The 15571-nt window shown below is 42.1% G+C and overlaps 1 protein-coding gene across 3 annotated transcripts in view; it reads right to left on the reverse strand.

The window, feature by feature from the left end:
• The window catches only part of Kyat (Kynurenine aminotransferase), a 37906-nt gene that overhangs the window by 15119 nt on the left and 7216 nt on the right, over positions 1-15571 (reverse strand). For all 3 annotated transcript variants that reach the window (XM_084588822.1, XM_084588824.1, XM_084588823.1), the window contains 5 exons: positions 11419-11563; positions 10320-10469; positions 8536-8622; positions 1946-2065; positions 523-643 (listed from right to left, as the gene is read on the reverse strand). In XM_084588822.1, the coding sequence (XP_084444948.1) occupies positions 523-643; positions 1946-2065; positions 8536-8622; positions 10320-10469; positions 11419-11563 (623 nt within the window). The remainder of the gene's footprint in view (positions 1-522; positions 644-1945; positions 2066-8535; positions 8623-10319; positions 10470-11418; positions 11564-15571) is intronic.

Raw genomic sequence — 15571 nt, forward strand, 5'->3', positions numbered from 1 at the left:
TTCGCTTCGGAAAGAAAAATACACCCTCCCCCACCAAATAAAGTGTGCTCAAGCAAAACTGCTTTCCCACAGTTCTATTGAGCAGTGCATGGAAACCATCTTGTGGGGGCCTGCTTCCGTTCAGATATGCATGTTGCTCTTTTTTTTTTTTCCTTGACAGTGCCATGCGGATGCTTCGTGAGTGTTGTTGCACAGGTTGGCAGTGGTTTGCGGTCACTGCAAAAGTTCAAGTTAACCGAAGGACACACGAAACAGTTAACTGCGGCATATTTATCTTCATTTTTTTGTTCACCAAGTCCTATAGGAAACCAACCAATGATCTCACATTGTCTATATATCCAAGGATTTATCTTAACAGGAGCCCACCGTATTTGCATAATTTCTTTTTCTCCTTGATGACTGACTAGCCTTGTTCAAATCAGCTGCAAAACAGCTAGTAGTTAACTAAGCAGTGGCACTAAATATTCAAAGCACACACATACAGAAAAGAAAGAATAGAGAATCCAGAGAGAATGCACTTACTCATCCTGACGTGCTTGACACCTTCATAAATGATCCACTCGTAAACCTCATCCATTACGCAGATCACATTGTGCTTCTTGCACAATTCTGCAATCATCTCCAGTTCTTGTCTGGAAAAAACCTGTCCAATAATGCCAAATGATGTAAAGGTCTGTTGCGACAGAATACTTTAAAAGCAAGTAAGAGGACATGGATGGGTCTAGGAGCAATTTTTTTTTGTTGACTAACTAAACTAAACAATTGCGTATTTTTTTTTAAATGTAGTTATTTTCTTGTACATAAATTAGTTACTAAGATATTAAAAAGCCACAATTGTACTGCCCACTGAAACAACAGATCAAAATTGCTCAACAGAAATTTAGATTTAATACATGAAGGCAAGTACTGCAGCACTGCAAGAAATCAGATTTTGCTCATAATGTTTACCAGCTAGCTGAAACTTGCATTCTGTACGAGAAAACAGAAATTCACTTGCACAATTTCACTCCACAGGGAATACAACACAAAAACACACAAAAAAAGCACAAAGCAGCGAGAACCTGACACAACAATCATTTACCACTGTCCACACTCGCTCACAAATTGATACTTCCACTGCTGTTTTGTCTAACCTCTGAACAGGAACAGTGATCATACATAATTCAGCACACAGCAAGGACACTGCTGAATGACAAAGATTGTTTGCGCTCTTTCCATCTCCATCGTTATCTTCCTATGTGTGCACAACTCGTCATTAACAAAGAAACAGTCACCACTAGCAAGCACACAAAGAAACAACAATTCCAAATTGGAGACACCCTAGCTGTAAACAGTGACAACAACACCAGTCCAAAGGAAGCGAGCTAAACCTCTATGCTGTTTCCGCAACCTCCCACCAGAGGGCTCCCAATGGACAGGCAGTACTAGCAGTACACAACAGGCAGCATTGAAGCATACACGAAAATCTTGTAGTTAGGGCTGAAGCGGGCCTTCTAAACCCTCCATAATGCACTTTGGCATTATATTAATACCATTAATGGTATCATTTAGGCTCAAAGTACCCTGGCTGCTGTAATTTATAAAGGAGTTCCTGACTTAATGTTACTCAGACTCCCTGAACAACTTTCTGTACCACACAGACCTCTGATTCATCAAGATGTTCCACTAAAATTTGCTTTTCTTGAAATTAGCAAGTTTCTCTATCAAACCCTTTAGAGTCATGATCCAATAAGTGCTCATAAAAATCATTTTTCATAAGCACAAGCACAAAGCACATGTACTGCAAGCTGCAATAATTTCATCAAAAACTGTTTCACATGTGAAGTTGTAATTCAGCACATGCTAAATGCACAACAAGGAAACGAGAAATGAAGCATGTTAAAGGCTAGGAAAACGCTCAGCAGAAAACAATTAACTGCACGAGGTACTGTGAACACCAGCTGACCTTTCCAATCGGGTTGTGTGGCGTGTTGACAATGATCATCTTGGTCTTGGAAGTGAACTTGGAGGCCAACTCCTTTGGGTCCAGAACCCAGTCGGCGCTAGAAATTTGGCCTTGCTTTCTCTAAGAAGGCAACAAAATCGGAAAAAAATAAGTCGCCAGATTTAACATTTGAGCGCAATAACACGGCCTAGTAAGAAACTAAACCTCGTTACAAGAGACACTCAAGGGACTCGAAAAAGCTGTCTCTTGTAAGCAAGGTCTCTTGTAACCAAAAATTCTAAATGCACTGTGTTGATCAGTTCCTGCACCTCAGCATATAAATACATTCACGCACATTAACAGGAAATTGTTCAGGAAAGCTTAAAAAAAGTTATTCATACTAGTATGTATTTTTGTGAGTGCAGAGTGTATTCCCTCCCAAATTCTGGAGGTAAAGCACTTCACTTTACAAGCCTTCCTGTTTCTCCAATACCTTTGAAGTGCTCTTACATGCTCTTCACCCTCAGATGCTGACACTTTTCCTCTGAAATGTCCTCACAGTCATCCTCTGTGGAACATGCGCCATTTACTTGCGCGAGAATTGCACAGTCTGTAAGCTCTTCGGGAGCTCTTTGGAATTTCTCAAAAGATTCTAGTACCTCTGCAGTCTCTTGGATACTTGCCCAAGCTTCACCTTCAAGGAAGCTTTCCACAGTATCCATATATGGGCCCTCTTACATCATGTCACCACATTTAAAGCCTGCTTGTCTGAAACGGTTTTACTCAGCTTCATCTCTCAGGCCATTCTAGACACCTGAAATCACCTGAACAGCAAACTTCGCCTCATTAACTATTGTACAGTCTTGCTTCCTGTCGAGCAACAGGCGTTCTACCAACCTTGTTTTGTACAGCAACTTGATAGAGTGCATAATGCCTTTGTCTGTAGGTTGAAGTAGGGTATGGAGTTTGGAGTGAAAAATAACTTTGGTGGCTTTGAGCACGAGAACTTTGGTGCTTTTGGTGCTGCAAGAAGCCTTGTCTACAAAGAGAAAAACATCAGGATTCTGAGCCTTCATCTTGTGATCAAATTTTAACAGCGAGGAGTTAAAAATGCTCGATGTCATTCATGCATTTTGATTTGCTTCGTAGGTGAGAGTAATGCGATTCCAGTGGCTGAAACAGCGGGATCATTTTGACTTTCCAATCACGGGGAAGCACTCCTTAGTTCCTGACATATACAACAAAAAGGATGCTGATATGGAACAAAATTTAGCTGAGGGAACCTGAAGTACATCATGTAAGAGTTGGTACGCTTCAGCTGTATTGAATGAGCACACCTGGGTTGTGTGTCTTCTAAATAGTGAAGAATTTACTCCAGAGACCTTAAAAAGTTGTCCTTAGTATCTCTTGTATGCAATGTTGCTAACATGGCAGACATGGGAAAACCAACCAAACGATTTTCAAATGTCTCTTATAACCGAGTGTCTCTTATAACCGAGTGTCTCTTGTAACAGTGTCTCTTGTAACGAGATTTTATTACATTTTGCTTTATATTCCATGCTTTAATTTCCCTCAGGGAATTTCAAGTGTTTAGAAACTTCGATTCTGTGTGGGTAAGTTCGAGGGACTGACTAACTGAGCAAAGGAATTTTATACAGAAAATCTACATAATCTGTCATAAAACACGGACGTCATGGAACAAAGAAAGTGACAAAATATATATTTTTTTAATCAAGAACAGTTTCACATATCTTAGCATCTTCAGTCAGGAGCTTTTCTTAATTAGATGACTGAATTTAATTCATTTCATTTTGACAATAATTTGAAAGGGCTCCTGGGCTAAAAGATGGGCAGACCAGCCACATCTGGTCCCTTCTTAGCTGCTTGGCAAGCATAGTGAAATCTGTCCTGTGACGATTGCATCTGTGCTGTCATTTTTAAAAGTGCAAGGTTGTGGCCATGCAGGTTTTTTGATGATACTGGCGGCCAAGAACCCATGATGTTACAATCCAAGAATTGTTTACTTGCCACCTTTACTCCTGGAAGGCCGGGGACCAAAGGTAGGCTGTTATGAGAAGCGAGTCATTATTCGTCAATTCCATTTCTGCATCCATGCCGAAGCTTGTTTTATTCTTTAGGCGCACAGTTGGCGCCAGTAACTAGGTTGGGCTGAGAGCACTGTCAGCACAGCTTCGGCATTCATATTAATTAGCAAGGTTTAGAATAGGGAGATCCTATCGGTTAGGGGGATAGGGGAATAGCGGAGTGCGAGTGCGCATGCCCAGAATGAAAGCTGCCCCACTCGCCCTTTCAGCACAGCATTCCACGCATGCACATTGCCACCCCGTAATTACCCTGTCCTCTAACAGAATAGGGTCCCCCTATTCTAAAACTCGCTATTGTCTTTTCTACTAAGTAGCACTATGGCCCTATGAATACTAGGGATATAAAGTATGTCACTGGGTCGGTATTTGTTTTGTATGTTGTCACTGGTGACGACCAGAACTGATGTGAATGCGCTGCACATGGGCGAGACAAAGATTCATAAAGAAGGCTGCTGATCGAGGTGCAGACAGATACGAACTTGACCGAGTGCAGATAACCAATTCGTGCGTAAGGAATCTAGAGAAAGAAAACACAGCCCACAGCTCATCATGTTTGCCAAATTTTCTGCCAGAAGTGGTACCATGGCGCTGAGCAAGCTTACCGAAGCCAACTTTCGGCACTCATGGGGGATAATAGTTACTCCTGCCGTTCACCCAGGCACTGCATTGAAACTTGACTGCCCTAATGTAAAGCCCTGTACATGCCTATGCATTTGAGCCTTTTAATGGCTTGGCTATGGCAACTGCCCGACAAACTGCACTTCCAATCGCTCTCTTCACTCCTGAGCACGTATCGCAATAGCACCCACCCCATAAAACATGAATCACACAAGACTCCAGGCTCACACAAGAAAACTCCAGGCCCAATGTCATTACCAGATGCGTGACCTTATGCGGGCATATCCCTTTGGCTACAAGGATGTTCATGTTTTCTTCACAGAGATGAGCCTCTGCAAGGAAGTGCAGTCACCATGGTGGGTGTCATGAACCTTCATCCCAAATACCTCACCGGCAAGCATGGTCTCACCAAGCTACCTCTGCTTGAAGAACAGGTGACCACATGAGCCATCTTCACTATTTGCACACTTTCTCCACCCCCAACTGGTGCATATCCTCACCAATTCCTAGGCAGCTTGTCTGCACCTTCTCCGCAGTACCCTCCACCCTACTGCAGCCCACCTTAGTAAACCCTTTCTATCTCAAATACTGCATACCTAAAGCTGGTCTGAATGCTTGGGCACGTAGGCATCCCCAGTAATGAGCATGCTCACGCAGTAGTTTCAGAAATCTCCAGCTGGACCTATGAAGATCGCTGTGCGCACACTAACCTGGTCTCGTGCCAGCTCCAGACTGGAACTTTCCCCATCCCACTACTATTCTACTCCCACCTCTACCCCACCCTTCATATATGTTGGTCCATGCACTGTGGCGACTGGCATACCTTTCTCCAAATCATATGGCACTGCCAAGCCATTCCGACCGTCTTCCATCCTTCAATCTCAACACTTGCCTCCGGGGAGAGGAGCGGCTCTCTGACCTCATAGCCATCAGTCAGCAATGGCTGGTGGATTGTGCTGAACCGGTGGCAGCTCACATATGATGTCCCAGACTCTCTTAGAATTCACCAGCTGTCAGTGGCCCTCCAGACCACTGTATGCTTTGAATTCACCAGTATTGGTGAATTCATAGCATGCAGTGGCCTGGAGGGTCACTGACAGTGATGTGCATAAGCATGCCACGACTGCATTTCCTTTGGCCGCTGCTTTGCCACAGATGACCACGATTACGAGCTATGCTTATGTCTAGTTAGGTTTAGTTTATAGGGTTTAGAATTCCAAAGTGACTCAGGCTATGAGGGGGTGTTCAGAAATTTCCACCCCCTAGAGTTCTTTAATGTGCGCTGACATTGCACTATACATAGGCACTTTGCTTTTTGCCTCCATTAAAAATTGGTTACCTCAGCCAAGATCGAACCCGCCTCCTCGGATTTAGCCAACAGTCAAGCACCCACCACTGAGATATTGTGGCAGGGCCTTGGTCTATTTTCTTTCTCATCAGTCCTTATGCTTCTACAGGCACTCACAGAGACGAAACATCATTGTCTAAATCACATGCAATCACTTATTGCAGCTAAGTTGTACAACAGCACGTCCAGCACACACTTCTTGATACCATCTGTGTTCTTGAATTTTTACTGCTAAGCACTAAGCTATTGCTTTAAAAAACAAAAAAAAATTAATTCACTGCAACTTTGAGATGGCCAGAGTGAAACCTGCAACTGGATGCAAGCTCTATGTGCTTGTCCACTCCCAACTTAACCACTTGGGGAGAAGAGGACAGCCAGCACAGAGAGAAAGGGCCCAGACCTTGAAACATAAAAGATAAATATGGCCGCAACTGCCCCGAGATTGGATTTTGACTCCCGGATAAAACGAACAGATCCGCTTCTGTAGCCACTGCATGCGAGCACCATGCTATCACTGTAGCCAATTGCCCCACGCATTCACCTGTCCTTCTCTCACAATGTGCACTGCATGTTGTCTTCAACTCCCATCCATGTGAACTGGATACAAACACAATGCTATCATATTGCCCTCTTAAGGTGCATTAGGCGGTCCCAAAATATACTAATGTGCACCACTAATGTTCTCGGTCACCAATTTCGCCAACCTTTGACCGAAGCCTGACCTTGAAACACTATCCTCAAAAAAGATGAAATGAAATGCAACCTGCTAGTATACACATAGTTCACATTTGGCTAACTTAGCTAAATCAGTTGCAGTCCCCTCCACCCCTCCCCCCCCCTTTTTTTTTTGCTTTTCAGCATCCTTTCTGATGGCCCACAACACAAGAAGCGCCTTTCGTGCATAGCAAAAAGAGTACCTAGACACTGCTGTTAGTGGACCATCTTTGTGGGTGAGATGTGACAAAATGTGAAGTAATTTAAATAACTGCTCCAGAAAATATCTTATAAAAGTAGCCTTTACTTCAAAATGTGACTTCTGGTTTACCTACTGCATTACTTTAAGTGATTTTAGCAAAGTGACTTAGTGAATTTGTTGCATCTAGCACCACTTGCCACATCATATACTGGTTTAACAACTAATCAAATTCACCACGAGTGGGCTGCACATCTGCATGACCTTGAAATTTTCAATGGACACTGATATTGCCTATGCAAGAGAGAGTATTATAACCCTTGACAACTTCTTTGCATCCAACTTCACGTGTTTAGCACCACACTGTTCTTGGTTTCCATCCGTTCTATGCAGTGTTCCATACTGCAGCACACCTTTTTCTGCACTTTCTAGGCAATTTTCCATGACCATGCATGGTTCAACAGTCAACCCTGGACATATCGAACTCAAAGGCGGTTACAACATTGTCTGACATACTGATAATTTGACATATAAAGCATGGAAATATAAATGCTTTTCTGTAACCTAGAATCAAGAATATGGTACACCCATGCTAGCAGCGCACTTCATAACAGCAATGCACTGCTCACTGACAGCACAGTGCTTGCCAGAGAGAGAGAGCGGGCTTGGCTGCCCGCTTTGCATCGAAGCCACTCCATCCATATTGAAGCAGCGAATAGCACTTTGAAACTAGTCACCAACTATCATAAGAGAGCCAAATCCATAAAGAGAATACTATAAACAGACTAGCTTTGCTGAAACAGCTTTTATACCACCCATGGTACCTAAGCAAGCGAAACAAGTCAAGCAAGAGCAGTCAGTGGTGTACCGAATGCCAGCTCCCCAGTACGACAGAAATATCACATGGAAAATGTTTAAACTGAAACACTGCGGCTCAGCAATAACATGTCAAGCAAGAAAAATCCAGTGAGAGAAACATGCACTGCACATGCTGTGACAGAAAGTGTCTTTTCAATCAGCTAGTTACAGTGCTTTGTTGCAGGCAAAGAAGAACAAGGGCTCCTTAGACTGTTTTTTATGAAGCTCAAAAATAGCTATGACTGCAGTGCGATCTCGCGTCCCCAAGTCAATTTCATCAACGGTGCAGTGGCCCGCAGGTTTTTGACACAGCGTTTGTGTATGCACGCATTCATGAAAAAGGAATTTTAACAAGAGCAGATGCTACAAAAACCTTTGTTACCCTTTTCTAGGGCAAAGAAGTAAGAGAAATAGTTGTGCCACTGCAGACCACCCCTACTAAGCACTATTCACTCCACGGCCTACAAGAGCCAGGCTCACATCAACTGCACGAATTCTTGAGAGCAGCAACTGCCCTGGAACACCTGGTCAACATTCTGAATTGGCAGCATGAGAATATGGGAGTTTTTGGTTATGACGTACAACAGCTACTGTGATGCCAGTGCACCTTGCCACACAGAAAGCTCCCTGCACCATGTCTATCTCTGCAAACACTGACATAAATTTAAAATCCAAAATGTATGGAATAAAAGCCAAACTGCAGTTTTCCTGCCCTTTGCTACACCGGTATGGTGCAATTAAGATAATCTTTAGAGTAAGAGGGTCTTACAGGGCGAAGAGGGATGAAGACTGGAACTCCTCCAGCCATCAAGGTCATGGGCTCATAGCAGTCAAAGAAAGGCTCAATGATGATCACCTGCATTGCAAGTCACAAAATGTTATGCTCAGCATTTCAGTGCACATGATGTGAGAAGACACAGCAGGGAGCTCAGAAATTACATTATACGCACCACATAAAAGACACCTTTCAGTACATGTCAAATGTTCAGCAAAGTCGATTTTAACATTAACTGCAAGCTACAAGTACCATTTGCAGAGACTGAGAGTGATGTCACTCACATCCCTATTAGGAACCCCAAACCAAAGCTCAAATAAAAACACATAACGGTAATCACTAGACTAAACTATTTTAAAATGGCAAACAAAGCAAACTAAAACCAAAACTCAGCTGCGTGACCACAGTCAATGCTTCATCAGTAATGTTTCTGATGTAGCAATAAGGTAATAAATGTTATCAGTAAAAGTGTCATGTGCAAGTCAAAGAGCTGAAACAGAAACTGCAACAACTATATTCATGAAATACCTAAAACTTTTTGTTAGGTAAGTATTAATATGCAGAAAAAGGTTGTAACAGCACAAATTTATTGCTAAGTTCAGCAATTGCCTAAACGGAGGTAAGAAATAAAACTCTAGACTTTCTCGTGGCATAAATATTTTGTTAATACCAAAACTAGGCACAATTCCTGCGTGGACGTACACATTTTCCTGTCTGTCTCACAAGTTCAGTTTAAAATTTAAAACGAGGCACAGTCAAGAGTCAAAAGATTATCGTAATTGCCCTTATCCCAGCACGAGTTTTAGTTTGTATGATCTAAAAGGTCGTACAAACGTCACACTGTCCTTCCCTGCAGTGAAAATGGACATGCCTATTATTAAGAACACGGCTTCATGTTGCCATTCAGTCTTCTGAGTTCGAGGGGATTAAAGGTCTAGTTGGAGCTATTGTAGCTAGCAGCACTACTAATAATCATTATTCAATAAAGAAAGACAGCAATCCTCAACGAAAAAATACAAGATGCAATAAACTGTGATTAGAAGGACCAGACATTAGTGGTGTCTGCTTTAATTATGGCAGAGAAGTGGTACATGATCACTCATATTGCATCAATTACATCCCATTAATGGCAGCACTGGAGCTTCTAATGGAGAAGCGTGCACCAGAAAAAATTCAAGCATAAGCAGACATATGCATGTGGAAGACGTCAGTGCACTCGACCAAGAAATAACTTACACAGAAATGAAATGAAATGAGTATTTATGTCGTATTTATTCATTTATCTTCAAGTAAAATGGTCCAACAAGCTGTAACTGACTCTGCATAAGCATCACTCCTCCTGGTGCTCTCTTATGAAACTTCAGCTGAAATGGTAGTGCCTTGGTGTCTATAGTCCCACGTTGCACTTCGCCTGAATAACTGTAATCCCCACTGACTACTTTGTCACAGTGCCATCCTACAGCATTTCAAACAGCCGCTTACAAGATCGCAAACATTATGTTTCAGTACAGGGACAGCTTTTTCGAGCGAAGAGTTACTCCACACCAAGATTAAGGTATTCTATTTATTTTCCGAACATACTGAACGGACTTTATTCCACATGTTGTCATGCTTTCACATGCAGCCTTGTATGCCGCCACCAGAACGATAGGTGTGCTTTGTCCTAAAAATTCTGCAGAAAAAGTGTAAAAATCAGAAGAGTAGTGACCGGGCTTCATTGACACTACATTTGGTGCCGCAAAATGGGGGCAGACGTTGATAGCCGTGACCTGACTCACCTCATCACCTGGGTCGACGAGTCCTAATATGGTAGTGTAGAGTGCCTCATAAGCACCCACCGTTACCAGCACTTCCTTTTGGGCATCAATTTGGCGACCCGTCAGGCGAGAGTACATCTTGGCCAGTGCATTGACCAGCCGCAGGTGACCCTAAAAAGTGGTGGTGGCGGTCAGTAGTGCATTTCCTAACAACTGCAATATAACCAGTCGCAAACGGTAATATGAATCTGAAAAGAGCACCTCAGTCACCCACTGCCGCTGAATTCAAGAAGGCTGTAACTAGTCTCAATGCTCATTTTACATAAACAAAATATACCTCATACTGCTTTTCTGGATAACAATGTGAAACCGGTAGCAGCAAAGCACAGTGAACTGCAAACAATATGAATTTTCTCAAATCAAGCCCACCTTTACTCCTTGCTTATCTCAGTTAAGGCTGCAAAAGCTGTTTATTCACTTTTAATGAGTTGAGGCATACACATTTATAGGGTGTTTTACACACCGACATTGACAAGCTATGCAAAAGATAAAAAGCCCATATAAGTTCCTTCAGACTGCCAAACTATTGCCAGCGGTCAACTTGTGCTGCACTTTCAAATGCCATTCTTCCTTATTTTCTGTCCCTAGCAATAAACCTAATGCACAAGTTTTCTTCAGTTGTTTCAGATGGCTCATAACTATGAAAACATTCTTCACACAATAAAAAGTAACACAAAGAAGTTGCATTTATCTGTCTTTTCCCCACAAACTGCTTAGGTCAGCTAGAGCAATTTACACTTTCCCTTTTGCTTCAATAAATATAAACTCCTTAAAACTGTAAAGAAAGGCTGGTCTTAAAAGGTAAAGAAAGCATATAAAAAGGAAAAAAAAAAAACCACTTAAGCAGCTCACATAATGTACCACTTAAGACAGTGTTATTCATGCAGGAGTAGAAGTTTCTCAAGTTCTCAAAAGGCCTAAAGTTCAATTCTAAAACAGTAACCATGTCAAAAACAATGACCTGGTAGTGATGCATCTATACAGAGGTTCAAAAAAGAAAAGCATGGTCAAGTGCAAAAAATGTGTACACTACATACACCCCAATGAAGTAGCTACTCACATATCCTCGTGTGTACTGATGAAGCAAGTTGCCAGCAGCAGCTTCCTGAAGTGCTTTAACAACAAAGTCAGGGGGAGGGAAGTCTGGAAATCCTTGGCCCAGGTTAACAGGTTTAGTTTCTTGAGCAAGCTGAATGAACTCCACCCTGGTGTATAAAATAAGAGCAAAAGCAAACCACAACTCTCTTAAATCATTTGCAGAGCGGTTATGATTGTAATATAAGCTAAAGTTTTTGTACACACTGAGCAAAGTCACTTTAAAACAAGACTAGTGTTTTGCACACAGTGGCACTGTAAAAAATAACTGGCTGTGATATAGGATACATACCAGGTACCTCAGCTAATTATAACCGAGGTTTTAAAAAACAAGATGAGCCCTAGTATAGTGAAACCAACTGAGAGCTGTTGAGAGTCACCTATCCTAGTCGACAGTATTGTTTTTACTCACTAAAGTTAATAATTAGCAAAGACTAACTACCTAACTTTTAATTTATTGACTTGAGGAACAAGTTCAAAGCAAACGCTGTACATAGCCTCAAAAAATGGCTGGCTACTTTGTTTTCATCAAGCTACAATTTATGTAGCTCTGTTCACTGGCCTTCAAAGAAAGCTGTCACGTGACCAGCCGCTGGCTTAAATCAATCACCCAGTGTGAGCATTAAGCTTCATTGAATACAGCATCTGAGAAGAAAGAGGATTTCATTATCCAAGACGCATCTAGGGAAGCTCTTTTTATTACGCGAGTTATCATTTATGGCCCGTAAAAAAAAATCTTAAAATACTTGACGTAAATGCTAGCTTGATGGAACGTGCACAGCTAACTGGTTTTTGAGATGATCTACAACTATGCATGAACACTGTTCCTCAGGCCAACAATTAAAAAGTTGGCTCAATTTACCTTTACTAATTACTTAAACTTTGGCTTATGCAAAAATACTGCAGACAAGGCCAGTAAACCCTCAACAGCCCCCACCTGGTTTCACTATGCTGAGATGCACAGTCTTGTTACATTTAGCTAAAACACCTGGCAAATGTACAGGATCATCGCACATGTGGGCGCACGGCCGCTCTCCTTAGGGCATCCGTGTGTCCAACCCGGCAGCATGTCGAAGCAAAGTGGCATGTCATGGGAAGCACCATCTCCGAGTTCTCCTGTGCATGCCACACTTTTCATCATTGTGCAGGCATGTCAGATGCATGGCACTTTGAAGAGAGCGACCATCTTCTCACGTGTTCACCATAGAGCAGACTACCATACACAACAGTTAATGGCGCCTTATGCTGCCACTGCTCATGGTGCACACAAGTTCACTTTGGTAACTTGTATGTCACAAAACGGTCTTCTGTTTCTCGTTCACACTTGTTGCCACTGACCTAGTATCGCTTGCCAGTAAATGTGAGTTAGCAATGCAGACAATAAAAATATTAATTCCAGCAGTACCATGTGTGAGTGATGACATAACAAAACTAGGCTTTGCTGTAGAATTTCACCAAGGTTTTGAGCAGCTTTCTTGTGAAACACCCGAAATAATGGTCAAAGCATTTTATTAAATCTTTATCACAACACGGCCTCTGGAAAAACTGAAATATCGTAAGGCAAGGCATATGTATTTTAACATCCTGAAGGCCACCCACTATAAGAGGGCCCTGAGCATTCCGCTGAGCAACCATCCTGATTGATGGATGATGTACTGCCCCAGACATCACACCTTTGAGTCACTGCCAATTCTTCAGAGGTGAAGAAGCAAGCCTTCCAGTTCCTGTGCATTGCAGTATTATGAGATGCACAGAAATTAAATTCTAAAGCAAATTCTTAAATGCAAAGACAGTGCGAGCTAGGGCACACTGCTCTGTTTATGACTTGTTTGCATTAGTAGGTATACTACATAGTCTAGAGCAAAACGAGAGGCTTGGCTGCACCTGAAACAAAATACCAAAAGACATAGCACATCTCGGCTCAGACACAGACACACACCTAAGTACAAAAAAAAATTCCTAAACATTAGCCTCATTATTTCTCATTTCTTTATTTCTGAGGATGTGCTACACCTATATTTTCATTGTGCGCATAAGTGTTGCACTATAATTTTCGATGGAGGTAAAATGCAAGATGCCCATGTAATGTGCAATGTCAGTGTACAGCTAGAAGAAATATGAGAGGGAACACGGGAGTGTGTGGCCTCCACGCTTTGCAAAGCACTGCCATCAACGCAAGCGGAGAATGGGTGGCATCAAGGGTATGCTCGGGAAGAGCAGCTGACCAAGCTTATTTTAGATGCATCTTTACCACTAATTCTTATCACCTGTCGGTGACAGCGCATTTGAAAGAGTGGAGGCCACGCGCTCCCGTGTTCCCTTTCATATTGCTTCTAGATGTACATTGAATAACCCCAGGAGGTCGAAATTATCTAGAGCCCTCCACTACGATGTCCCTCATAGCCTAGGTCACTTTGTGAAGTTAAACCTCAAGAAAACAAAGCAACCAAAACTAAAAGCATCACGCTTATTACAAGTTAGCAGTGAAGTAGAGTCAACCACACGGATAATTTCTCATGGGACTTATGAAAAAAATATAACACCGAGGAAGCCACTAAAACGAACAAAGGAAGTTTCAACTTCATTAAAAGTGGCATCAGAGAAAACAACGACACAGAAGAAACACACTGACAAGGAGGATGCAGCATACAACAAAACCTCCTTCTTTATCTAAAAGGCATAGCTTCAGGTTCTCACTTTTTAGCTTCTTCATGACTGGTTCAAAGCTCAGTTTGTATCTTCACGTCCTTTATTACGGTTCAAACAGTCAATTCTTTCAACCACAAGTCAGCTGGCCTGCTCTGTATCAGCTTTGTTGCAATATCTAACAATGGCAAGCTTCCCTGCTTCGTCATGCTTAGGGGGAAGAGTGAACTTAGGCCCATGTTCCAGCACTTCAGTGGTGGAACTGATGACAACAGCGGGGATTTTCTTGCTGAAACGCACTGCTTCTGCTTTTCACTTCCACCACTGAACTGTTGGAACATGGGCCTAAATTCACTCTTGTTCCTAAACTTGGCGCAGCAGGGAAGCTCATTTGCCACTGTTAGAAGTGTCACAGCAAAAACTTACGCTGAGAAGGCCAGCCAAACAGTGGCTGCGGGAATTGCATTTTTGAATCACACTAAACGACATGAAGGATGGAAGTCGAGCTGAAAAGCAAGAACCTGAAGCTATACCTTTCGGACAAAGAAGGGGGTTGTTTTGTGCAGCACTGCCCTTGTTTGTGTATTTATTCTGTGTTGTTTTTTAATGACGTTTAGCAACTACTTCAATGATTCGCCTTATTGCAACTTCAACTTGCCATTCAAAGCTTAAAACATCTAAAATTTACGCCTGTTCACCTGACACTGCAGACTTTTCATTTCATTTATTTATTTTTCCCTTAAAGGCCCGAGAGCATTACATAAGGGGGTGAAATAAATAGTGAAATAAAGCAGTGAAATAAAATAAATGCCCACTTGTGTGCAAGGAATGAAATTGCTCAATTCATATAATATTAATGATGATGATAATAATAATAATAACCTTTATTCAGTACGTTCCAAACAACATACAGAAACAGAAGCGCCAAAGCCACAAGTGGGCTTGTGTGGCGACAACTGGCAACCGCGGCAACCTTCGCGCTACATCAGAGCTCCATCAGAGGCAAAAAAACGAAAAGAAAAAAAGGAACAAGGAGAAAAAAAAAAAGAAACGTGGCACAACACACTATGAAAAATCACTGATAATATCAATACATATTATAGGTTCTCTAATGCTTGAACAGCAACTCTCAGTGTTTTGCGGGTGGTCAAAGAAAATACATCGTCCGGTAGTTCGTTGAAGGTAGCTGGAACATAATATAGTGTCTTGTTGCTTTACCGTAGTGAGTGCGCACTCTTGGTTGAAGATAACAAGGAACATGTCTCAACGGTACCTGTTTCATATTTATGTGCCTGTATGCACTGCTCCAAAAATACTTTAGTACTACAATTTGTTTAAAAAGATTGTCAAAAGAAGGCAAACCGGCTGCTCTAAAGACACCGCTGGGCAAATTTTCCTGTGGCATGTAGAGAACGCTTGTAGCAATGTTTTTCAAGATCCTATTAACTCGACATTTCCATGTGAAAGAGCAG

The sequence above is a fragment of the Amblyomma maculatum genome, chromosome 1 (genome assembly GCF_055883805.1).
Source record: "Amblyomma maculatum isolate TAMU_Amacu chromosome 1, ASM5588380v1, whole genome shotgun sequence".
NCBI lineage: Eukaryota > Metazoa > Arthropoda > Arachnida > Ixodida > Ixodidae > Amblyomma > Amblyomma maculatum.